We start from the raw sequence: 24,943 nt of genomic DNA, 5'->3' as shown, positions 1-24,943 counted from the left end.
CCTTTGAGAAGTGGATGATTCTAGATCTAGGACAAGAAATATGCATGATGAATCTGGAACATCTTATCATACAAGAGACCAAGAAAGCTATTAAAGACAGACAGCTGAGGTTGTACCCAAAGTACTTAGCAGTGTTGAAGAGGCTAATGATGGGTCAGCATAAACATCAAAATAATAATAAGGGCAATGGATAAAAACATATCACATATACTTAAAACCATGAGCTCATAATGATATTTAAAAAAAATAGACAATTAACTTTTAGTAGAGTAGTTTAGTAAATTTTAAAAAGTGAACAATTCATTGGTCACCTTTGGAGGATCCTAAAAAGTCAACTCATTATTTTGAAAACTGGTAAATAAAGGGAAAAAAATCAAGCATTTAACCTGTCTTTCATGTAGGAACTGAACCACACGGTAACCAAATAGTCGACGAGGGCAAATTTCTTTTTACAGAAGTATTCAAGTTAATAAATAAAGAAAATCAGAAAATTGTCATTTTGCAGCCCCTAATGAAAGATGGGATGTAGAATCTGATTGCTCATAGAACTAAGTACTAGTTTATAGGAAATACAAGAGCTAAAAGAACAGGTTAAAGGACACTATAGGGATACAATCAACAAAATCCCTGCCATGGTATATTCTATGTAGAAAAACAACCTTATTCCTTCAAAACTAAGTAGCTAGAAAAAAAGATGGAAAGGGATTGTGCAGAAAAGAGTTAACATAGCAGGCCTGAGACTGCTTTCTTGAGAAAGTCCTGTTTGCAAGGTTGGCCCTCGGCTAGCACCTGGAAACTTGGCCCTCAGTCAACAATTAACTGAAAATTAATTAGTGATTCACTGTGCCTAGACTGTGCCCAAACATATGGTTTCCACTGAAAACCTGCTTCCTTCTGGAAGTCTGGAATCTTAGCACGTGCTAGGCAGAAGGTGCCTATACGACCAACCCCAATAAAAACCTACGACACCAAGTCTCTGGTGGGTTTCTCTGGGCAGAAACATCACATGTATTGCTGCATTTTCATTGCTGGGGGAAGAAGGTGCTCTCTGTGACCCCTCACGGGAAGAAGAGATCGTAAGGGACCTTGTGTGTGGATTCCAGACTCTACCTGTGACTTTCTGCCTTACTAGATTCTTACTGTACCAATGGACTAAATCTTAACCATGAGGACAACTATATGCTGAGTCCCCTGAGTCCTTCCAGTGAATGCACAAATGTAAATGGTGGTCTTGGGGACCCCTAACACATAGATCCTATAGGGTCAGTGGCTGCCGAACTTTAGGATGTGTCAGAATCACCCAGAGGGACTGTTAAAACATGGACTGCTGGGCCCCAACTCCAAGCTTTCTGATTCAGTAGATCTGGGGTGAGGCCTGAGAATCTGCATTTCTATAGGTTTCCAGGTAGAGTTGGAAGGAAGAGCACACTTCAGGAAATACTGTTATAGATTAATAGATTCAAGAGATATATCAACCAATTGCAATGTATTGATCTTGTTTGCATTCTGATTTAGACAAATAATCTATAAAAGCAACATTTATGAAGCATTTGGGGAAATGTGAACACTGACTAGGTATCTGATGATAGTAAGGAATCAATTTTGTTGTGAGACAATGGTACTATGATTCGTTTAGATATATTTTATTGATACATATTTATTTTTCAGAGACACATACTGGATGAAATGACATAATATCTTGGATATGCTTCAGAGTAATTCAGGTGGAGATGGGGAAATGTGTATGTGTGGGCCAAGATTGGCCAAGTGTTGATATTTGACGCTGGGTGACAGATACATGAGGATTCAATAAACTATTCTATTTTTGTATATTCTTGAAATTTCCTAGAGTAAAAACTTTTTAAATTTATCTTTTGGTTAAAGAGAGCACCCTAAAGACAGATTTCTTCTTGAATCTTCTTCCCCTGCTTAAAAATCACCAACAGTTCAATGTGTATGGGAAGCTTACAATCATAAGTTACTTGAGTGTGAGAATGTACTTTGCAATCCGGGGACTTCTAAATGTTCCTGAGCATTAGAATCAATAAGTGTGCCTGTTCAGAAAATCCAAACACTTCCGGGACCCAGCTCAGATGCTACTGAATCAAGATAGCCGACTGTGGAACCTTGGAATATATGATTTTAAATGAACTTTCCAAGTGACTCTGATGCTCCGGGCCTCACAAGTGAAAAGCAGAGTGACGAACAGTGCTAACTATAGAGTGCACATTTTCCATATAGAATGTGAATTTTCTAGTGTGCCTAGGCAGACAATATCATCATGTTCATGGGCAAGTTTCAGTTGGTCTTGCTTTGCTGGGTAATGATACCTCATGATTTCCCTGCCTTTATACTTGATGGGTCCCTCATTATACATATTATTATTGGCCGGGTAGGTAGGCGAGATGGAGTTAGAGAAAGAGCACAAAGGGGGATGTGAAGGTACAGGAAGCATCAGGTTACCAGAAGCCTGTCCTGGCTTCCCACTGGAGGAGGCAGCCTGCAGCAGAGAGAGACACTACGCTGAGCTGCTTACCATGGCAAAACCAACATCTGCTTTCTTCAGAGCCGGCCCGTCATTTGTGCCATCCCCAGTGACAGCCACCACCTGCCGCTGCTCCCCAACAGTGCTGTCGATGATGCCTGGGAAAGACAGACACACTACAGTGAGTTCCACACGTGCCATCTGAGGCCATTTCCCCATGAAAGGCAGTTTTTTGGTCTTCCTCTCCGGTCCCTGCCACCACCTCCTTTTCTACGCTCTTTCCTTCTTTTTTTCCCTATGCTACAGGTTCTATAGTGTCACCCGATGGCAGTAAATTGTTTCACGGGTAGCACTCTAAGCTAAGAAAGTCTGACCTTGTTGAATATCCTGTCCAGTGCCCCAAGGCAGCTATTATGTGGTAGAAAAAGCACTGGATGATTTGAAGGCAGAGACCCAGGGATTGAATGGTAACACTTCGACTTACCAGTTGGGCAATTTGGATAGGTTACTTGTTGTCTCAGCCTCAAACTTCCTTATTTGCAAAATGGGACTAGCTTAACCTGTACTGCTTAATTCACAGTACTATCAACAAACAAGATAGGATAATGTTTAAAAACAACTTTATTATATTATATACCTTATACTCACCAGGGCCTCAGATGTTTGCTAAACTGTCCCATGAGCGGGGAAGCTCTCCCAGGACCCCCCTACTCAGGACGGGAGAGTTGCTTTGGTTGATGGCTCTTATCTGTGCTCATCCCGGCCTGCCTTCCTCTATCCTAGGCACCTACTCAGGAACCAACCTCACCTTTCACCAGTGTGTGCTTGTCAGTGGGGGAAGATCGCGCCAGCACCCGGAGCTTAGGCCAGATCTTGTCCAGCTTTTCTTGCTCTACCTGCCAACACCAGACCACACCTGGGTCAGTCAAGCTCAGAACAGCCATCTGGGAAAATCTTACTTCTTTACCCATGCTGAGCTTCTGGGAGAGCTGGTACTCCATGGCCCCCGGGGGAGTGTTATCCTGGCCTCCAGTGGAGGTGAAGCAGCCAACTCAGGCTCCAGGGCGGATTCATGGATGGTGACTATTCAGGCCCTGCTTGTCTTCTTTTTCCTACCAATTCCCTACCTGGGAGCCAATTCCGTATTTCTTAGACCCTTGATAGAGGTGGGCCAGGGTTAGCTGTTGGCTCAGGTGGCTAAAGTAGTGCTTCTGAGGTCTTAGGTTCAATTTCTACATTGACTAGGAAGCTTTGGCCTGCTCCACACCCAGACAATGTCCTCTTATCAACCTGTGCCACTGTCAGTCACAAGGCAGTGACATAGGAGGGGTGAGGTAGAAGGAAATCAGTACAAAATCATCCCACAATTGAAAAAAATGGAAAGACATGAAAAGTTAGTGACACTGTCTCAAAAGATAGCTTGTGAATGAAGATAGAAGAAAAAAATCCAATTTTACTGTCTTAACAGCTTTGGTAAAAGGGACCTCTCACTATGAATAGATTTTAGTTTAAAAACCACCCACTTTCTCCCACCTGTCCCAGATGCCTTACACATGAACCAGCCCTCCGCTAATAAAAGAGGCCCTGATTCCTCCCACCCAAGACCCACCTCGCCCTTCTCGTTTCGGATGAGTCGATTGAATTCTTTGCCTTCTAAGCACAGAAAGTCATCCCCAGGTGTCACAATGCCACATTTGGTGGCGATGGCCCGGGCTGTGTTGATGTTGTCACCTGTCACCATTCTGACAGTAATGCCAGCTCGCTTGCATTTGGCAATAGCTTCCGGTACCTGTGGAGAATGAGGCAAGAGGAATGGAGGAGGTGGGGGTGGTGAGGCCTGGTAAGCTGCTCCTGTTCAGTTGTCCCTTCATTGTGGACAGGGGAGAGGCACCCTGAAAGCAGAACCATGGGGCATGGGCTAAGTCTGGTCATTTTTATATTGCTTGGTGCCACCTCCCTTCTGTCCTATCCATGATACTCACATTTGAATTTGCCTTATTGTACCATGAGTTGAAGGGGAAATTTGCTTCAGGAGCCAGATGTAAAAGCTTACTCTCCCACTTACAATCTAGATTTCTTAGCAGGGCACGCCTGGCCTTTTGAGATTTTGCTACTGCCTTCCTTTCTAGCAGAAGTTTTAACCACCTTCCACCCCCCTGGCACATACTCCAACAATATCAATTCTTTTAAGTTTCCCAAATGCATGACACACTGTCATGCCTCTGGGTCTTGATGGTTGATAGTCCATTGGTCTGAACTCCTTAGAAGCAGAGACTCTTTCAATGCTCTAGAATTGAGAGTAACGCGCAGCTATTCTAGGGGTGCTCGACAAGAATGTGTTGCTTGAAAGAAGGTGGCTAGAGAAAAAGTTGTTGTTCCAGTTAATTCCATCTCCTGATGATTCTTGAGTACCAAACAATAAGCCCAGTAAAACCTATGCTTCTTACCCGTCAGACAGCATGAACCGTAGGAATGCCACTTTCTATTAGTTAAGTACTCTACAGCAGTTCTGTGAAGCAGGAAGCACAGAAACATCTATCCCAGCAAATGAGAAACAGGTAACTTGCCTAAGTTTCCTAAGTTACAACTAGAAATGGAGCTAGTACCCCAGTTCCTGCGACTCCTGGGTGGCCTCGCATTAGGTCACACTGGGCTGGTGCATGGACCGGGGCCACTGGAAGACTTCCATTCATGTTTCCTAGCCCTTTTTTCAAGTCAAAGCCTCACCTCTGGGCGCACAGGATCCTCAATGCCCACCACTGCGATACAGGTCAGTTCAGTGAGGATTTCGCTCTCGTTGTCCCATGGGGGCTCTCCGTCATTGAAATCCCGGTAAGCTATGCAGATAGTCCGGAGTCCCTCACTGGCCATGGGCTCGATGACGGTGTGGACCATCTCATCTCGGTCCTTATTCTTGAATGGCACTGCTTCCCCTTTCTTGTCCAGGATTCGATTACACCTGGCAGGGCACACAGTCAGAAAGCAGCATCCCCCCTATGTGCTTGCATAGTCATTTACAGACATTCTGGCCACTCTGCATTACTCCTAAAGACACTGTTCTGTGGCCATAAATCTCCACTCATAACCCAAAGCTGAGCCCCTTTTTCCAAGGTGGGGTGGCCAGTAGGTGGGTAATGTCTAGGTGGGCAGAGCATTTGATTCTCCCATGTTGTCTGCTCCTACTCATATGTGAATACAATATCAAGGCTCATTTGTGGATCGCCTGCTCTTTTGAGCTTCGCAAAGGTGGAGACACTTCCTCAGTCCTCAGTATCTAGAGTGCTCAGTGCAGAGGGTGTTCTCAACAAGAACGTGTCACTTGAAAGGGGGTGGCGAAAGCCAAGCTGGGGCACTGGTTTTTAGCTACTGGCCCTATATCCACGTAGGTGATCCACGTAGGTCACCTTTTAATGACCTATGGATCATCTAGCCACTTTGATTATGCAACGTCCTGTGATCAGAATTGAGAATAAAAAGGAGAAGGGAACACAGAACTAACATTTCTAGTATCAATACTTGCTATGTGCAAGGCATTTTACATACATTGAATCATTTAATCAGAGTAACCCTGTGAGATGGGTGGGTATTATTATCTCTTTTCAGAATAGGAAATGGAAGTTTGGATTGCCTAGGTCTGAACCGTGGCTGTGCCACTAAGAGCTGTATCACTTCCAGCAAGTTACTGAACTTCCAGGCACCTCTGAATTCTCATCCGTAAAACAGGGATAATGACAGCATCTACCTCGCTGAGCTGTGAAGAGTAAGTACAGTATCCAAAGTACTTAACAGCAAGGCTTGGCCTGAACCAAGCTCAGATATTAGTCACGATGTCACCGCCTGGAAGGAGGGTTTGCTCATCATCCAGGTGGATTCAGCGTGAGGCCTGGCACCCTGACCTCCCTGAGGGGAGGATCCTGAAGGGAGGAAGAAGCGGGGGAGGGGCGCTCACTTGCGCAAGATGATCTCAGAAGCACCCTTGCTGTACATGCGGTAGCCACTGCGGGGCTTCTCGATGACGGTGCTCATGGACTTGCGCACCGAGTTGAAGGTGTACACCTTGTAGAGCTTCTCCTCGGGCACCTCACTGCGCACGGCGTGGTAATCCTGCTTCAGGTCCGTGACGAAGCCCAGCAGCGCGCACTCGGTCTTGTTGCCCACCTGCCGCGGCAGGCCGCCCTCCTTCTCTGGAGGCTGAGAGGAAAAACACACGTGGGAGTGTTGGATGAGGTGCCGAAGCTGGGGAGAGAACCTAGGAAGGGAAGGACTCCGCTCGAGGCTTTCACACATGTACCCAGGGCCCGTGGGGGTGCTGACTGTGGTCCCTGAGCCACCCAGGGCTTGGGGATTTTTTAGTTGCCCTGGGGGTGGTGCTGGTGTCTCACCCTGTGTGGGTCTTATTCTAACACTCTCTCTTAGTTTCTAGAAACTGAGTCATTTACTCCTGACCAGCATGAGGTCTCTTTTTATTTATATATTTATTTATTTAAAAGATTTTTTGATGTGGACCATTTTAAAAGTCTTTATTGAATTTGTTACAATATTGATTCTGTTTTTTGTTTTGGTTTTTGGGCCCCGAGGCATGTGGGAGGGATCTTAGCTCCCCAACCAGGGATCGAACACACACCCCCTTCATTGGAAGGCGAAGTCTTGCCCAGTCGACCGCCAGAGGAGTCCCAAGATCTTTTTAGAGATAGTGCCTTTACCTGGTGATTGGAAGTCATTTCATAGCTATAGATTCCTACCTGCCTCCCCCTTTCCCTCCCATCTCCCAATCTACTCCCACGGATTATTTCCTAGTTTCACCCCAAACATGTTCACTGGGGAGTGGAAAATGGGATGTGGGATGGCAATTCAGGCAGAATAAACAAGAAAAAATTAATGGTTCCCTCCACCTACCCATTTTAAGTGTCCTGGCAAAGGAAACGCTTACCAGAACCTTGGAGGTGTAGGCACTGTTGATAGAAATACCATTGACAATAAGGTCCAGGACCTTGGGCACGAGGACATCAGGGCTTGGGATTTGATGGTAATGGGTTTCTCCGATATAAGCCTGCACCACAGTCATGCGGTTCATGGTCAACGTGCCTGTCTTATCAGAGCAGATGGCTGTGGCATTGCCCATTGTTTCACAAGCATCCAAGTGCCGTACCAGGTTATTGTCTTTCATCATTTTCTACAAAGGAGAAGAGAAAAGACTTCCCAAATACAGGTCAAAGGCCATTTCCTAGCCAGCATCTCTCCACATTTCATTCTCTGGTCCCACACAAAAATGCAGGATACCATTTTTGTAAATACTCTTAAGATTCTACTGGGTTACTTAAATGTTGATGCAACTGATCCAGACGGTCCTTCCAAAGTGCCAGTGGCTTCTGCTCCTGAAGGCATCACCCAGAGTTTATGAAGACAGAGTGGCCCATCCTTTCACCAGAGGCTACATGGTACCCTCCCCTCCGGTCTCTGTTCTGAAAGAAGACACAGTTTCATTCCAGTCTCACCTTCACAGAGTAAGCCAGTGAAATGGTGACTGCCAGTGGCAGCCCCTCTGGCACAGCCACCACCAGCACAGTGATGCCAATGATGAAGAACTTGACAAAGTACTGGACGTAGATGGGAGTACACTCAGCCAGCCATGGTCTGCGCTGTATCACAAAGTTGTCGATCACAAAGTACAGAATCAGGATGAGAACTGTGATTGCAGACATGATCAGACCTGTCCAGGAAACAAGTCAAATGAACCCAGGCTTCAGGGTATTCCTAGGGCCCTAGTCAGGGATGGATTAGCATAAATTGTAGCCTTTGCTATCCATTTTTAAAATGACTATCTAAGTCATACCCAAAGGCCCTATCCATTCTCTGGTGCTTGTACATTACAGTGTAGGGGAAAGAGGTGGCTTTGCATTCTAAAGACATGGGTGCTATTCTCAGCACTGCACCAACTTGACTCGTGGCTTTGGACTGGTCTTGACCCTCTCTGGGCCTATTTCCTCATTCATAAATAAGAGGATTGGTCTAGTTTTCTAAAATAGTATTCTATGATTCTATCTCAGACCTACTCTCTTCCTACAAATCATAATGTAGTGACTACAGGTGCCTATTTCCTAGTAGTTTATCAATTTTAACTTCTTCCCTAGTAGCCTGAGAATGTCAGGCAATTCACAACTTGTTCACAGTGTTGCCCCTATGGTGTTAGCACATCACCTACATAACTATCCCTTAGAGCGGTGCTTCCCAACCTTTCTCCTGACATGGCATAGACAGAAGATGACAATAATAACAACTACTAATATAGTGCTTACTATGAGTCAGGCAAGCACTTCACAGGTATTAACTCATTTAATCCTCACAACAATCCTGTGAGATGTTACTATTATCAGCCCCTTTTATGTGTCTCTCTAAGGCACAGAGAGGTTTTGGTATGGCACACTGGAGGGGGACCAACCATCCTGGTTTGCCTGAGACTGAGCAGTTTCCTGGGCTGCGGGACTTTCAGTGCTAAAACTGAGAAAGTCTCAAGCAAACTGGGATAGTTGGTCATCCTACATATCCTACAATGGAAGAATCTGCTCAAGATCAGAAAACAACTGGTCTAGGGGCTCCAACTGCCTTGGGTGCTGCCTGGCTACTCTGAGGGCTGAGGGGATCAGTATTTGGGCATCTGTATCTACCTGTGGCACAATATCTGGGAAAAGTTCCACTTCAAATCATAGTTTGATTTGTGTCTTTGCTTTTCCTGAGGGCCCAGTGATTCAGAGGAATCAGAACAAGGCTAGAGGTGACTGTATCACTGAAAGCATATTCTTTTGTACTTTGCTTCATCAGGGTCAGGCCTAAGAGGTGAGGCAAGCAAGGCACCTAGGCTGCAAAATTTAAGGAGGCATTCACTCTCAGGGTGGTGCAAGGCACCTCACTCGTTTCCCCCGGTCCTTGGTCTAGATAATATGCGAAATGAATAAACAGAGGAGACCAGTGGCTAGCCCTCAGGTAGCTTGTACTCCCTAAAGAATAAGGTAGGGATTAGGAGCACAACAGTAGGATCTGTTTAATGTTTCAAACCCGTGTGCCAGGCTCAGCAATTTGATTCCACACTTGCAATTTATCTCATCTGTGTATTGTTTTTTTAAAAATTAATTAATTTATTTATTTTTGGCTGTGTTAGGTCTTTGTTGCTGCACGTGGGCTTTCTCTAGTTGTGGCGAGTGGGGGCTACTCTTTGTTGCAGTGTGCGGGCTTCTCATTGAGGTGGCTTCTCTTGTGGAGCACAGGCTCTAGGCGCGCGGGCTTCAGTAGTTGTGGCATGAGGGCTCTAGAGCACAGGCTCAGTAGTCGTGGCGCACGGGCTTAGTTGCTCCCCGGCATGTGGGATCTTCCTGGACCAGGGCTTGAACCCATTTCCCCTGCATTTGCAGGTGGATTCTTAACCACTGCGCCACCAGGGAAGTCCCTCATCTGTGTATTGTTTATATGCAAGAGACTTCATGGTGGTCAAAATTAGCTAGGTACTAGAACTGGATGAATAGGCCAGACTGACGCTCTATAAAACTCTCTGTGGTGCTTAAAATGTTCTCTATTTGCACTGTCCAATATGGCAGCCACTAGCCACATGTGGTTATTGACCAACTGAAATAGGTTAATGTGACTGAGGAGCTGAATGTTTAACTATATCTAATTCTCACTAATTTCATTAATTTTCATTAATTTCAATGGAAACAGCCACACATCGTTAGTGGCTGCAGTAGTGGACAGCATAGGTTCTTGCTATTCAATGTGTGCTTAGCGGCACTGGCGTCACCTGGGGGATTGTTAGAAACGCAGACTCTCAGGCCCCACACAGAAATGTACTGGACTAGACTCTGACTGTAGTAAACAGAGAGGTGAGGTCAGCAAATAAACCGTGGGAAAAGACTGTAGTTTAAGGGATATGTACACTGAAGGAGCAATCTTCCTTTGTTCCCTCCTCCAAATCCCCCGCCCCACCCCACCACTGAAAGAAGGCAGGAGAGAGGAGAGTGCAGAGGCAAGCGATGGAGAAGCTGCTTCCTCTCACGATGCACAGGAGTGCCTTTACTGACCTCTGCTCTGCAAAGCACCTCTTTAATCACTGTCTTCCTTTTCCCTCCAGTCCTTATTCTGAACTGATTGCTCTATGCCTGGCCATTCCTATGTAAGGAGTTTATAAGCCAATACACAAGCAGGTGAGTAGCTATTAAAGTCTTCCTTCTTGCTAATGTAAATCTCCCATTTGTTTGCCCCTTTAACCCTAACTCACAGGAAAACATCTCTCTCTGCAAAAGCTAAACAGTCGCAGAGACAGACACAGCTACCTGGACTGCACTAGCCACTTGGAATTTTTAGCTTCTTTCTGCCAGACCTGGTTGGTGTAGAAAGAAGGCAATCAGAGTAGCCAGGATCCAGAATAGCACTGATAAACAAACCAAGAAGGCTCCACCCTACTCACCAGCTTTCCCAATCTGAACAGCCAAGCGCGTCAGCTTGCCCTGCAGCACCGACTTCTCCTTTTTGGGCAGCTTGGCTGCCTTTTTCTCCTTTTCCTCATTGTCGATCCCCTCCTGGCTGTTGAGTGGCTGGATTTCCAAGGCCACTCCATCCTGAGTCTTTGCTAGGGTGTACACACAAATAGGACAGGTAAGCAGGCAAGGTAGTAGCACTGAGTAGCAGGCAAGTGGAAACTAACAAATCCTTCTGTCTTATTCCTGGAATATACCTTGGACCCCTGACATCAGATCTGACCACCCTCACCCCATGCCAGACAGGGAACTTGACTTTGACCCTCTATTAGGGCTTTTGGAATGATATCTTAACAACTGGAGGTGAAATCTGGTGCTTTTAGGGTATGGATTTCCACTTCAGTGGCAGCTTCCTGGCACTACCTCAGAGCCCCAAGCCATGTTTATTACAGCAAGAAGATTAGTCTTGCCACTAAGTGCTATTACCAACAACCATCCTTCCTGGAATTCAGTGCTTAATATAGTGAATCTTTACTGCAGAAAGGGGCTGAAGGGGAAGGCTGGTAGATATTCCTAGAGCATAAGGGTCCTAGTCAGCTCTTTGAAAGGTTCATCTCTTTCTCACTATATCTATAGCTATATCTATATATATATAGACTGTCAAGGAAGAAACACAGACCCCAGACACAGGGTATTTTCCAGTTCCCTCTCATATTAGTTGAACGATAATGGAAGGAAATCTCTTTTCTCCCCTGTCTGATGAAGGTAGGGAGGTACAGAGTGGGACCTAGGGGAAAAGGGAAGAAGCTGGTGCGAGGGACTCCCTGGAATAAGAGAAAGCCAGGATAAAGACAGACATATAAATCCACTTTGCTTTAAAAAGAAGAGTTAAAGAAATCTAAAATTAAAGAATTATTTTTGTGGAGCCCTGGTTCTCCGACATGATGCCTTTATTTCTAAAAACTACTATGATGTGGGTTACAAAAGGAAAAAATCTCTAGGAGCCGTCTCAAGAGAGCAGTTCTTGCTGGTTCCTGGCACCCCTCCAGTTTCACCCCTGCAGAGCTCGACCCCTTTGGTTAGATGCCCTTCCTGAGATACTGTCTCTGCTGTCAGACTCACAAACAAGACAGAGACAGGATGTAAACACAGCCACCAAAAAAGCAACACACATCAGATTAGGAGGAAGAAAACAGACTGTGGAGAGAACAAAGAGAGAGGTGGGGAGCGAGGTTATGGAGAAAGGGCTCTCTCCAGCCCCGAAAAGACTAGCTGAGAAGGAATCCAGATCAGAAGAGGACACCGATGAGGAAGCCAACAAGAGGAGGGTGCAGGGACTGCCCATCCCAACTCCTTCCACCATAAGGACCCTGAAGTCTTCCAACCCAGAAACTGATGACCGTTGTTGTTTACATCTGGCCTAGGGCAGTGAAGCAAAGAGTTCAGCACCCTGGGAAGAGCAGATCAATCTCACAGGCTCTCCAAGATTGACATGAGGTTCCTTGAGCCAACAGCAGAGGATGCTGTTGTCCCATCTTAGATTGGGTTTGAGAGCTTGAGACCACCCCCAAATCTCTGCACCTTCCTCAGGATAAGGCATCTGGGCCACAGCAGCAGATAACAAATTTATGGAGAGGAAAAGGGAGGAGGCAGATGGCCTGGGAAGGCCTGGTTTGAGTGTGGGCAGGTAGAGATGGCAAATGAGTGGGTGGAAAGGTTACCTTTGTTGCGATTTTCAGGGACTCCTTGTTTTTTACCTGTTTGAACAAGAAAGAAAAAAATGGGGTGGAGACCCAAAGTGACTATTAAGAGATCAGATATCCAATGTTTTGGTCCTGCTCAGAGCCCAAAAGGGCAACAGCAAAGGGGATGAGTTGCAGGAAAGGGAATGTAAAGGAAGCTCACATCTGTTTACCTCCATCTTCATTAGGGGCTCTCATGACTCCTTGGGGTATGGACCACGCCACTCATGCAGGTGAGTGCACACCCACTTCTGAGTTGCTTTCTTCTGGAGCACAGTTGCTGTTGGGAGGGTGCTCCCAGCCCGAGTCACACCACTTGGAGAAATGGGGTGGGGGTTAGGAAGCGAGAGGTTTGAACTGTTTCTGCCTGGTGGCAAAGGCCCTGCAAGGTGCCTCCATGTCAGTTTACCAGCGCCAAGCAAGCGGCCTCCTTATTCACTTGCAGGCAGCTGCAGAAACGGATAGTCTAGTTCCTGAGTGAATGTGTTTTGTCTCCTTCTCATTAACTGCCCTTCTCTAAACAGCCCAAGATGGTCCTCCAGCCAACTGGTAGAAATCCTTCTCTCCTCCAAGGGAAGAAGGAATGCTTAGGGAAAGGTGTAGATATGGTTTGGTATCTTTTTTGCCTTCTGTTTTTCCTTCTTTCAGGAACAAGTGAATGGCAAAGACAGGGCTAACTTCGGGGTAGACATTCCCTCTCTGTTCCCACTCTCCTGGCCGTGTCTCTCTTCCACTGACAGCCCATAGTTTCAGCAGGAATCCAGTTTCTTCTCCTGGACAGTTTTCCCTTAGCCTTGATGATTCATATAATCCCCCATGTCTGAGGCAAAAAGGGGCAAGGGTTGGAGGACTACACAGAGGGGAGTTGAGCACCTCGCCAGCTCATTTGGGGCAGGCTTTCTACCTCATCCCTTTACAATCCACCAATAGACACAGGAATCAATGCAACCTGACTGGGGAGCCTAGAGTCAGGATCTGGTTTTCATTAGAGCACCGTGGAGAGCCAGGGATGATACCCTTAGCTCAACAAGGGGTTTGGATATCTGCACTCATCATCCTGCAGATTCTTCCAACCAGGTACTGCATCCAGATCTGCTCCCTTTCCTAGTTTGTCCATGGGGGTGGGAGGGAAAAGACTCTCATCCCGAAAACCCTTTACCTTTCTTCTTCTTCTCTTCCTCTTCCCCCTCACTGGCCCCCAAGAGGGTAAAGATGATTCCAGTCTGAGAGTTGATACCCACAGCAGTCACTACCATTCGGCCAGAACCTTCCATGACATGGGTCCCTAAATGAGAAAGAAGACGAGAGATGTGTTGTTTTTTTATACCTGGCCATTCTTTGGTGTGAAACATAAACCTGGAAAAAAGCAATCCCTCTTTCTTCCTCTCCCATGGATAGTGATATACTCAGCAGATAGTAGGAAAAGATCAAGAACAAGCAAACTGGAGGGTAAGGAAAACAATGTGTCTAACTGCTTTAGGGTAAGGCTCCTTTCCCACCACCCATCCCCAGCCAGCAGAGCCCTTCCAAGGTCCCTATAGCACTTGCTTCATAGGCAACCTCTTTTAGGTTGCTTGATATCCTTGTATTCAACCCACTAATATGCTACTGCCTCAGTTGAACCTTGGGGCAGGGCCAGAAGGGAGAGCAAGGTCTGGATATGGTCTCTGTGGCTGACTGTCTGGGGGGGAGGTAGAATAGGAACTGGTGTAGCCAGAGGCCATACCTGAGAGCAACATGGGGTCTCTTTCCAGGGACTTTTTGACATGGTCCGATTCCCCAGTCAGAGAGCTCTCGTCAATCTTGAGATCATTGCCCTGGATCAGGATTCCGTCTGCAGGCAGCAGGTCACCTAGTACACAGAGGTGAAGGGGCAACAGGGAAAGAGGGTAGGTAAGGACCATCCAACCCCATCTCAGGGCTGCTCCCATGGGCCCTGCCTACAGGGCAAAGGCCCAGGGAGAATCTGGAGAGCCTTTGAAAGACAACTTCAGCTCTGACAACCTGGGATAAGACTCCATTCCGGGTATTATAAATTCAAACAGTTACTGATCCCCAAACACCTTCCCATGGACTGAATATTATATACTTTTAATCTAAGACACACAGGGTACAGTCTAACAGTCTTTGGGAGTTTCAGTTACTGCTTTCTGTGAATTTCTCTCCCATAACCTCCTTAAACTCTAACCTAGAAGCTAACACAATTTGGGGTCTTATCTTTTTGGGTCCTCAGCAATTCCAAGCAGCCCCCTTATGCCAAAGGACCTAGCCTTCAAATAGGGAGGGTGGCACAGGTACAAGAAACACAGAGCTCTCACCGTATTTGATTTGGGCAATGTCACCCACCACGATCTCAGCCACAGGGAGCTGAATGATGTGACCATTTCGGATAACGGAGAATTTCTGTTCCTTTTCAATGCGGTTCTGCAGCCCCCGGAATTGCTTCTCTTTGCTCCAATCATTGAAGGCAGTCACTAGCACCACGATGATCACTGAGAATAAGATGGCTGCCCCCTCAATCCAGCCGGCTTCTGCCTCCCCTTCATCTTCTGGGCTAGTTACGGCTAGACCACACTCTAGCCCAGGGAAAGTAGAGAAAAGAAGGGTCACCTAGGGGCTTTTGTTGACATTAAAAATGGGGGTTGTGCTTCTGCAACCCCCCAGGATAGAAAATCAGGGAAAGAGAATAACAGCTATTCTCTTGGGTAGAATAGCTCTCCTCTGAGGATACTGGAGGACAGCAGGATTGGGCGTCATCTCACCACCAATATAACTATTTATGTTTACCCAAAAGAAGCAAATGACTAAATAGCATGAAACATGTCAATACAAATTACAGGCAAGTCACATATAAAGAACTTGTGACCGCCAACATGGTAGCTCCCACTACTACTTCCTAAGATGCTCACACAACCGGGGGAACTCTGAGATGCAGGGCTTTGTTGGTTGAGTGAGCATAGAGGATTTAAGACATTCTGAATAAGGATTTGATGGGAAAAGGGGGAAAAGACCCTGGAATCAGGATAGGTTGGAAGAATAGCTTACTAGCTACTTGTTAGTTTCCTTTGGAGAACCCACTCTGGATAATGGGGGGGCATTTTTAAGCTATAATCTGTCAACGTGAATAATAAGTGCTTTTCGGTGGTGCTGGAAAGAACCCAGATCAGAGTCATGCTGGTCTGTTCAAGATACTCACGTTCATTTTCTTCCCCAGGGGGGCGATAGAAGGACAGGACCAGGGAGATGATGGCTGCGATCTCCAGGATGATGAGTGTGACATCTTGAAGGGCTTCCCACACTAATTCTAAAAAGGTCTTGGGCTTTTTGGGGGGAATCAAGTTTTGTCCAAATACTTGTTTACGTTTCTCCAGATCTGCAGGGTTTCCAGATAGGCCTGAAAAAGACATAAGAGTGGAGCAAATGAGTGAGAAAAAAGGGGTAGGGATGAATGGCAGAAGAAGGCAGTTAAAAGATCCCTTTAAAAAAGATCCCTTGCTTCCCGATCTGCCCAAGTATGAGATCCAGTTACGGTGACTGGTCTCTGTGGCTGACAGACTTTTTGCTCAGACTCAGGGGGTGTGAAACTTTCAGTCTAAAAATGGGGGCAAACCAAGACAAGTTGGTCACAAGTTGGTTACCTCCTCTTGGTCTCCAGGGTAAGCTAACCTAGACCTAAAACTTCATCTCTTCCTCATGGAGTTTGCTCCAGGCTCCAGCTCTAAGAGCACAAACATTAAAATGTTTCCTGAGACTCACACAGAACTTTCCTCTCACATTAACATGTAAATGCTGGTCATGATTTAAAAACAGAGCTGGGATTTCCCTGGTGGCGCAGTGGTTAAGAATCCACCTGCCAATGCAGGGGACATGCGTCTGATCCCTGGTCTGGGAAGATCTCACATGCCGTGGAGCAACTAAGCCCGTGTGCCACAACTACTGAGCCTGTGTTCTAGAGCCTGTGAGCCACAAATACTGAGCCCACGCGCCCTAGAGCCTGCACACCGCAACTACTGAGCCCACGCACCACAACTACTGAAGCCCGTGTGCCTAGAGCCCATGCTCTGCAACAAGAGAAGCCACCGCAATGAGAAGCCCATGCACCGCAACGAAGAGTAGCCCCTGCTTGTCGCAACTAGAGAAAGCCCGTGCACAGCAATGAAGACCCAACACAGTCAAAAATTAAAAAATAAAATAAAATAAAATAAAATGTTAAAAAAAATAAAAAAATAAAAGCAGAGCTGGCTTCCACCCACTGGCTTATACACAAAAGCCAGAAAGAATAAGCTATCTGCCCAAGGTCATGCTAGGAGGCTAGGAGACAGAGCCCAACCAGTTGTCCTGTCCAAGTTTCAGTGGTTTCAGGAGATCAACAGAGTAGAGGCTTCGAGACTTCAACTTTGGGCATCCCTGTTTTGCACACAGCCGTCTTTTTCTGTCACACACAGAGGCATACATGCATAGACACACACACATCGCTAAGAGGTACTACTGTTCTGCTAAGTACTATGTACTTAGAGATGTACTAGGTGCTAAGAGAAGTACTACTTAGACAAAGTACTAGGAGAAGCACTATTATTCAGGTTGAATAAAAAGAGAACAATGAAGGTGAAGCCACTGAGTTAGTACTCAGTCCTTGATTATCAGCATGCTCCCCACTAACACACGTGTGCTTACATACCTGTGTGAGTGTGCACACATAGTCCAGGCATGTTGCCAGAGAGAAGAAGAGTGAGGCAGAATTATTCCCAGTGTCTTCCTTATATTTAGGCCCTTCTCCTGGGCCCCAGGGGTGTTACACTTTAAGGGTAGAGGAGACAGCCTCTAACTTTAATTAATGGCAGGTGACATTTATCAAGTTGTTTACACAACTTGATTAGCAAATTAGCCCTGGTTTTGGCACTGGACATTGTTGGCTTAACTGTGGGTTCCCCACAGGCAGGGTGAGGCAACCTTTGTCTTGAAAAAAGATCAGCAGCTGAGGAGGGTTAGAATCAAAGGATGGGGACACTTAACACAGCTTCACACAGAGGTGCAAGAAAAGCAAATGACCGGAAGCTGCAAGGAGAAAATGGGGATACTGATGCCAGAGGACTTCTTCACACTTTGGTCAACGTGAAGGGCTACTCCACTGGTGGGGAATGGGGGCTTAGCAGGAGGGCAGACATCTATTCTCCATCTCCACTGAATAGGATGCAAGAGTGTTACTTTAAATGGCAAGGAGAGAGATTTGGGTTAGAACTAAGGAAGACAGAGCAAGATTTTGAAAATGGGAAAATAGGTACCCAAGGGAGTATTGTTTGTAGGGTCCATTTCTCCACCCTAAAAACAAAAACCATCAGGAGAGTTACTTGAAATCTACCTGGGGACCCTGCCTGGAGGTAAAGTGGGGGTGTGCACTGGCACCCACGATTGTGGAGTGGGGACTGCAGATCACTTCCTCTTGCCAGTGCTCGGAAGAGGGAAACAGGGGAAGTGGCACCTGATGCTCTTATCCAGGGCCTCCTGCCTCCTTGGACCCAAAAGCACCACCTTGGCTGGAAATCTGAGAGGCACAGCAGAGCTCTGCAGGGGAGCAGGTTTGGCCAAAGCACTAGAAGCAAGCTGGGCTGCTTGCCAGAGAATCCCTGCCTCCACCACTCTGAGGAGTCAGTTCTCAGCAGGAAAGAAAATCCAGGGCCTGGGAAAGGAGTGTTTCTGGGCAGGGCATCTTGATCCCCAGGCAGGCAGAGGCAGAGGTGCCAGGGGACAGGGCCTTGCTGCTTCTCTCTCTCAGGGACCTGAGATAGCAAGTCTGTGCCAACTTGGAACTGCTGTGCTGGACGGCCAGGCTTGCTGGAGGGAAATAGGAGTTCTGCTAATTTGTTAATCTACCTAGGATGTTTCTCAAGAAAGCAGGATTCACAATGTAAAGGAAGGAGATGTTATTCCCTCCTTAACAAAGGTGAGTAGATGACTATGAGGGCAAATCAAGACATCAGATATTAGAGGTTATCATCAAGGGACATCCCAATAAGTCTAATGAAGGCCAAAATGACATCAACAACAACAAGAACAGTCTAGCTAAAAGCACCCCATCTGAGGTAGCCCTGCCTCTCCCTGCTCTCATATTAATGCCTTGTAATCACCCTTGACTCCTCTCTCTCTCTCTCATCCACTATATCCATTTAGTCAGGGAATCTGTCAGCTCTACCTTCAAAATATATCCAAGGTCCCCTCACTTCTCATTTTCCACAGCTCCCATCCTGGTCTAAGCCACGGTTATCCCTCGCCTGGACCACTGCGACTGTCTAACTGGCCTGCTGCTTCCACCCTTGCCTTTCTGTTCTCAGTCTCTTCTCTTTCCAGAATGATCTCTTACAGCCCAACCCATGACACTCATCTACCCAGAATCCTCTGGTGCCTTTTACTTGGAATGAAACTGGGTACAGAAGACCTTACGATGGCCTATAAGCCCCCTTTATGAGCCCCCAGCCCCCCACCCCTTAACTCCTACCATTTTCCCCTTGTTCATTGAGATGCCGTCAAGTTAGCCTTCCTGCCATTCTCTGCGTGCACTAGACACGTTTCTATTTCAGGGCCCCTGCACACGTTTCCTTTCTCAGATTCCTCTTCACTAGGTAGGGCTCATCCTTTCACCTCCTTCAGGTCTTTGCACAAATGCCACCTTCCTCATGAGGCCCACCCTGACCACCGTATTTAACACAGACTTTTCTGCCCCTAGCACATTTGATCCCCTTATCCTGCTTAACTGTTTCCCTCTACAGGTCTTCTCTCAGAACAGATTATATATTTATCCTACATTTGTCTATCCCCCTCCACAAGGGCAGGATTTTTGCCTTTGTTCCTTAGGTCTAGAACAGTGCTTGACACATAGTATGCACACAAATTTATTGACTGAACTGCATGAATGAGTAATAAATAAGATTGTGAACATTTAAGCGATCACAATTGTGCCAGATGCTTCACCAGGCACATTTGTGTCTTCTCACTGAAACACTGCAAAGCCCTATGTAGTAGCTGCTATTAACCCCACCTCACATATAAGCAAACTATGGCCTGGAGAGGTTTTGTAACTACTCAAGTAAGTACGCGGCAGTCTATACCGCTCTACAGGAAGCAGCTGGATGCCAGCCTACACACAGTGGGGCTGGGGTGTGGAGGCAGCTGCACTCAGCTGAGGTTTCATTCTGGTGTGACTAACTTGTCCTGGTTTGTCTAGGGCTTTCCAGGTTTTAGCACTGGAGCTCCTGCCTCCTGGGACGGCCCCTCAGCCCCAGGCAAACAGGGATGGTTGGTCACCCACCCTCCTTTATTTACCTCGGGGCAGGCCCACATGCTGCTTTTCTCTACACCTCTAGGCAAATCAGTCCTGTTCCCACTCTTTATTTACAACCGGGGTGAATTAGTCCCATCTTTTCCTGTCCTCAGGGATGGTGACACCAGGTCTGTCAGACTCTAACCTATGAATTTTGTATTCAATAAAAGGTTCATTATTGGCCTTTTTTGGACCCAAGCAAATGAAACAAGACAGGTTATGGAAAACAAAAAAGGTCAGGCCTTGCTCTTACCTAGATGCCCTCAAAGTCACACATTTACTTCCCTTTTGCCATTTTCTCTCATCTCTCTGCTCCACCTTAAGTCACCCTACGCTCTTACAATAGCTACCTTAAGAAGTCAAGTGGCTGCTCAAGTTCCCGGCATGCCGTGTGGCAGGGAGGGGCAGTTTGGGGCTGTCAGCGTAGTAGCCTTGGGAATCCTCTCTGACATGTGGCATGGCACAGGAAAGCCATGTGGGACCGGGAGCTCGGCCAATCCCCAGTTTGGGGCTTTCCATTCCCATTCTTCCTGCCCCCAAGAGGCTCTCAGGCCTTGATCTCAGCAGCTGTGATTTCACATAAATACTTGTCCAGCCCAGGAGGGGGTTTTAGTCCCTTATCTCCACAGTTGCTTCTAAAATATACCGCTTCCCGAAGAGGGGAAGGAAGACTTGGCAGGGAGAAAATGCTGGAAACACTGGAAAAGGGTTTCCCCTAAAAATACATCAAGAAAATGAGAAGAAACCTTGTCCCCAAGAACATAAGAGAGAAAATCCACCCAAATCGGGAGTACATCTGGCCCCAAGAGCCAGACTTAACACATGAGCTAGGAGAGGTGACAAGAATGTCAGTCTGTGAAGTCATCGCCCCCACCCCACGCTGGGGAATTACACAGCCCTGCCCAGGCTGGCGGGAGACGGAATAAGCAGCAGTGGAAAATCTGTGTCTGCTATGAGCCTGTGCGGGGACCCAGGGCTTGGGAAGAGAAGCGGCAGCCCAGCCCTCAGTGGCCTGGCTCCAGCGGGGAAGGACCAGGGCCAGCTTCCCTAGGAGGCCGAGGACTGTCGGCAGAGGCACCCCTTATCAGAGCCAGCTCAGGCCCAGAAAGGGTGGGGCTAGGTTAGACATCATGAGGGACTTCCCAGCTGTCTGAGTTATGATACCTTGCCAATGGGACAGCAGAATCTTCTCCTACAAAAATAGTATAAGGGAGAGGTTTCTCTGGGTTGATTTGAAGGCAATCCTATTTGGTATATAAGAACAGACATCAGAATACCTTTCAAGTCCTACCTTAAAAACCCTGGATTAGGGGGCAAAAGGGAAGAGTAGCCTAAAATCAACATAAGGACTGACAGCTCCTGCTGCTAACCCATTGCCACTCCTCCGAGGATTCAGAGCAGTTTCCCTGCTTCTGCATCTCTAGCTTAACACACCCACAGCTTGGAGATGTGCTCTGTACCTGCTGGCCTTCCAGCCCCCAGAGAGAAGGCAGTCTCCCTAAGGTCACAACGAGAGGATGATGGACTTAGAGAAGAATGCCCCTTTCTCACTCTCAATCCTAAAGCCCTGCCCTAGGTGGACAGCTTCCTCAGGGAATGTCTCCCCTTATCTGGCCCTCTGCTGTATGCCTTTTTTGAACACTCCAACTCCGGCATAGAGAAGAGACAGCTCCCCGGAGTGCCCTCCTCACCCTCTGCTCGGCAGCCCTCTCCCACGCTGCATGCACACACTCCCCTCCGGTGTCACACCCCCCAGTACTCACACCTCAGAGCTAAATAAAAAGAGCGAAAGCTCCACTTCCAAGGGTGGATGCAACATCTGCCTCAGCCAAGGAGGGAATGCTATCTTTCTTCCCTCCCCTAGCTGACGGTTCAGTGCAAGGCAATGACAAGAAGGTTTAAAGCAAAACAAAACTCGCAAGAGTTTCTGCTGAGTTGCCAAAGGAATGTGGCACAAAAGGTTCTAGGCCTGGTGGAAGGGGAGAAAGCAGGGAGGGCTCTCAGGTTCAGGAGATGTAACTATTCTCCCTGCCTCCAGACTTCTCTACCCCCTGCTTGGTAGCATTATGCCAGCTAAGCCAGAAGCCCAACTCTGGGCAAGGAGGAGCTGGATAGAAAAGAATTCACAGAGCCTGGGGTTGGCCTGGGAAAGAGCAGGCCCACAGCTGTCACGCACGGTTGGCTTAATTCAGCCCTAGGCATATAACTCAAACCAGACAGGGAACTCCCAGGATGCAACGTGGAATTCCCTGCAGGGGGAGGAGGGACTGAGGGAGGGCGCTTTTTCTCTCCTGTCTTTCTCAATCATCTACCATCCCACTGTTGATGCTGCTTCCCCCAGGTTTTGTGAAAACCTTTCCCACCCCTCTGCCAAGTACTAAATATTTCACAGCTACTCACATCACAGCGTAGCTGCTCTCTGGCTGTTTGAGCTGGTCTGCCCATCTCTACCCCTTCTCCTCCCTCTAAGATATTCTTTTGGCATGAGTCTCTGTCATACCTTAAACTTAATATGTCTGCCCAAAGTGTGATGGGCAGAGAGGACCACAGATTGTTATTCTCAGCAGTCATGCCCACATGAATTGTTTTTAGAATAATTTATTTGGCATCTTCCAGGTGACGGCTATGGGGCAGAGGGCATGAGGAAAGAGAGGTAGCTTGGCTATGCTTCTAAGTTGAAATTGATGGACTCCTAAAAGTGGATTTTCTAAAACAGACTATAAGCCCTACAGATAGGGAGGAAAATCTCAGAGAAGCCAGTTGCCCATCTTCTTCTCATATCCGTTCCATCCCATATCCACTTGCCCATTTCTTTACATCCCCTGCAACATCAACATTCTCTAAAGCAGTGGTCTCTAAATGGGGGGCATGCATTCATCTGTTAGAGCATGGGAAAGGTACTGGAACTTTTTGTATTACTTCATCCATTTCTATTTCTTGTAGATCCCATTATGTAAATAATATTAGTGTTAGAAGTACTGTAGGTGAACATTTATTGGGGCTACGTGTGCAATTTTCTTTCAGATTGACAATGCTACTAGAAATTTCAATCTCCCACACTGAGGAAGAGCCCAATCCCAGTATGTCCCAGCTTATGGGAAAATGGATAGTTCTTGGTAGAACATGCCACTGACCTCAAAAGGCATGGCAACAGGAACACAGCTAAACCCCAGAGACCTTAAGATGGCAGGAGATATTAACCTAAATCCTGCAGTTAATGAACCAAAATCAAAGTTTGGGCTGTCTTAAAACAGATTTTTTCCCCCTCCTGCTGTTTACTCCCCAAAGAATCTCAGCTCCCAAAACCTAGTAGGTGCTCAGTAATTAGGCAAGGCAAAGATGCTTGCATCTTATGCCAGGAACATTTAGTAAGTGGTAGCAATTACCACAGAGCATGGCCAGGCCAGAGCTTCCCTAGGCAATCACATGATGGAGGAGTCCTATCTCTGACTCCTAGGCCCCCTTTTCCTTCCCTACAATCCCCTCAGCTTAGGTCCCTGTACTATGTGCTCCCATAATACCATCATAGCACTATGACAATATTTCTGAAATTGCCTTAATTTTTGTGTATCCTCTTATTGCCTGTAAGTTCTATGGAAGGAAGAACTGTCCCTGTCGTGTTCACCATTGTGTCCCCAGCACCTGCTGGACATTAAATATTTGTTTAATGTGGTTGAAAAGAAATTAGAAACGCTCTGTATCCCACTGTCACACCCTCAACTCTGCAGAGGAGAAAAGGAATAGCAGGGTACAGAGGGAACATGAAACAGAAGTTCCCACCAACATTCTTGTAGATCCAAATTCAAAATAAATAGTCTTTAGCTTTCTGAAAGAAGCCCACAGGTAATGATTCATTGTTTAGTCAAGGCTCCCCTTCTCTGCCCTTTCTCATCTGGGCCCAGACCTCCCCCCTAACTGCTGGCCTAGCTCCTCCTCAGAAAACATCATTCTTCCTCCTAAAAACGGTAACACAGCTGAGGACCAATGTGGAAAAGTTCTATGGGGAAGAAGAATTCATACAACTTTCTATCTAGACCAAAGAATCTCTCAACTAGGATTCTCTCTTCTTCCTGCACACAAAGGGAGACTGAGACTAAGGAAAATACCTCTCCTTTCTTCCCCTTAAGCCATGGGTAATTCTCATTCCAGATTCACAAAGGTTTCGCTTGCTCTTGGAAGCCAGGAGATAGCATACAAAACTGATCAGAAGATAAAAGGCTATCTTCTAGCGGGTATCATCCAAAATGCTCAGCTCTTTGGGGATTGGAGAGATTGGTTGGGGTTGGGATGTAATGGGGAAAGAAGAGGCAATAGAAAGAGGGGGAATAAAGAAATTGGAATGAGGAAAGAAGCAAGCAAACTAAAAAGATTCCATTGGCGCAAAATGCTCAGGTTTTCCCTACTGATAAACCTCAGGCAACACAACCACTTATCCAGGAACTAGAGCCTCACCTCTGCCTCTCTGCTTCTCTTTAACCCGGCCATGAAGGCTGAACTCTTTAGTGGCTTAGATGAAAGCATGTGTCGTCTTTCACGTCTCCCCCACCCTTTTTTGTTTCCCCAACTTTCCTTCCCTTTTTTGCTCACACTCAGCCTTGTGTCTGGTCGTTGCTGAATGCCATGGAGGCTGAGCACCTCCACGTCGTCTCGAATGTAACCAACTCTTGGCCACTGGGGCATACCCTCTTGTTCCAACTAGCCATTGTACTCAAGGAACACAAGCCAACATTAAATTCACATTAGCATTGGGTCACGGTTAGACATTTTATCAGGCGTTGGAATACAAAACAAATTGTACAATTATCTGTGATTCTGAGATTCTCCGTGTTGCTGCTCTAGCCAAAGGGGCAGCAGAACATTAATGGACTGTGAATCAGAAAACATGAATTATTCCATCGAGTTCTACCCTGTGGTAAGACTTTAGGCAAGTCATTTA

General features: G+C 46.7%; 1 protein-coding gene across 3 annotated transcripts in view; it reads right to left on the bottom strand.

The window, feature by feature from the left end:
- Positions 1 to 24,943, bottom strand: part of ATP2B4 (ATPase plasma membrane Ca2+ transporting 4) — a 90,219-nt gene that overhangs the window by 20,347 nt on the left and 44,929 nt on the right. For all 3 annotated transcript variants that reach the window (XM_007166134.3, XM_007166132.3, XM_007166130.3), the window contains exons 3-15: positions 15,889 to 16,086; positions 15,011 to 15,268; positions 14,419 to 14,544; positions 13,852 to 13,977; positions 12,672 to 12,707; positions 10,941 to 11,102; positions 7,981 to 8,195; positions 7,416 to 7,658; positions 6,435 to 6,676; positions 5,213 to 5,444; positions 4,095 to 4,274; positions 3,294 to 3,381; positions 2,537 to 2,643 (exon numbers count right to left, since the gene is read on the bottom strand). In XM_007166134.3, coding sequence (XP_007166196.1) covers positions 2,537 to 2,643; positions 3,294 to 3,381; positions 4,095 to 4,274; positions 5,213 to 5,444; positions 6,435 to 6,676; positions 7,416 to 7,658; positions 7,981 to 8,195; positions 10,941 to 11,102; positions 12,672 to 12,707; positions 13,852 to 13,977; positions 14,419 to 14,544; positions 15,011 to 15,268; positions 15,889 to 16,086 — 2,213 coding nt within the window. The remainder of the gene's footprint in view (positions 1 to 2,536; positions 2,644 to 3,293; positions 3,382 to 4,094; positions 4,275 to 5,212; positions 5,445 to 6,434; positions 6,677 to 7,415; positions 7,659 to 7,980; positions 8,196 to 10,940; positions 11,103 to 12,671; positions 12,708 to 13,851; positions 13,978 to 14,418; positions 14,545 to 15,010; positions 15,269 to 15,888; positions 16,087 to 24,943) is intronic.

This window comes from Balaenoptera acutorostrata, chromosome 1 (assembly GCF_949987535.1).
Source record: "Balaenoptera acutorostrata chromosome 1, mBalAcu1.1, whole genome shotgun sequence".
NCBI classification, from domain to species: domain Eukaryota; kingdom Metazoa; phylum Chordata; class Mammalia; order Artiodactyla; family Balaenopteridae; genus Balaenoptera; species Balaenoptera acutorostrata.
Note: the sequence above shows the minus strand (reverse complement) of the source record. Positions and strands in the feature narration are given on the sequence as shown.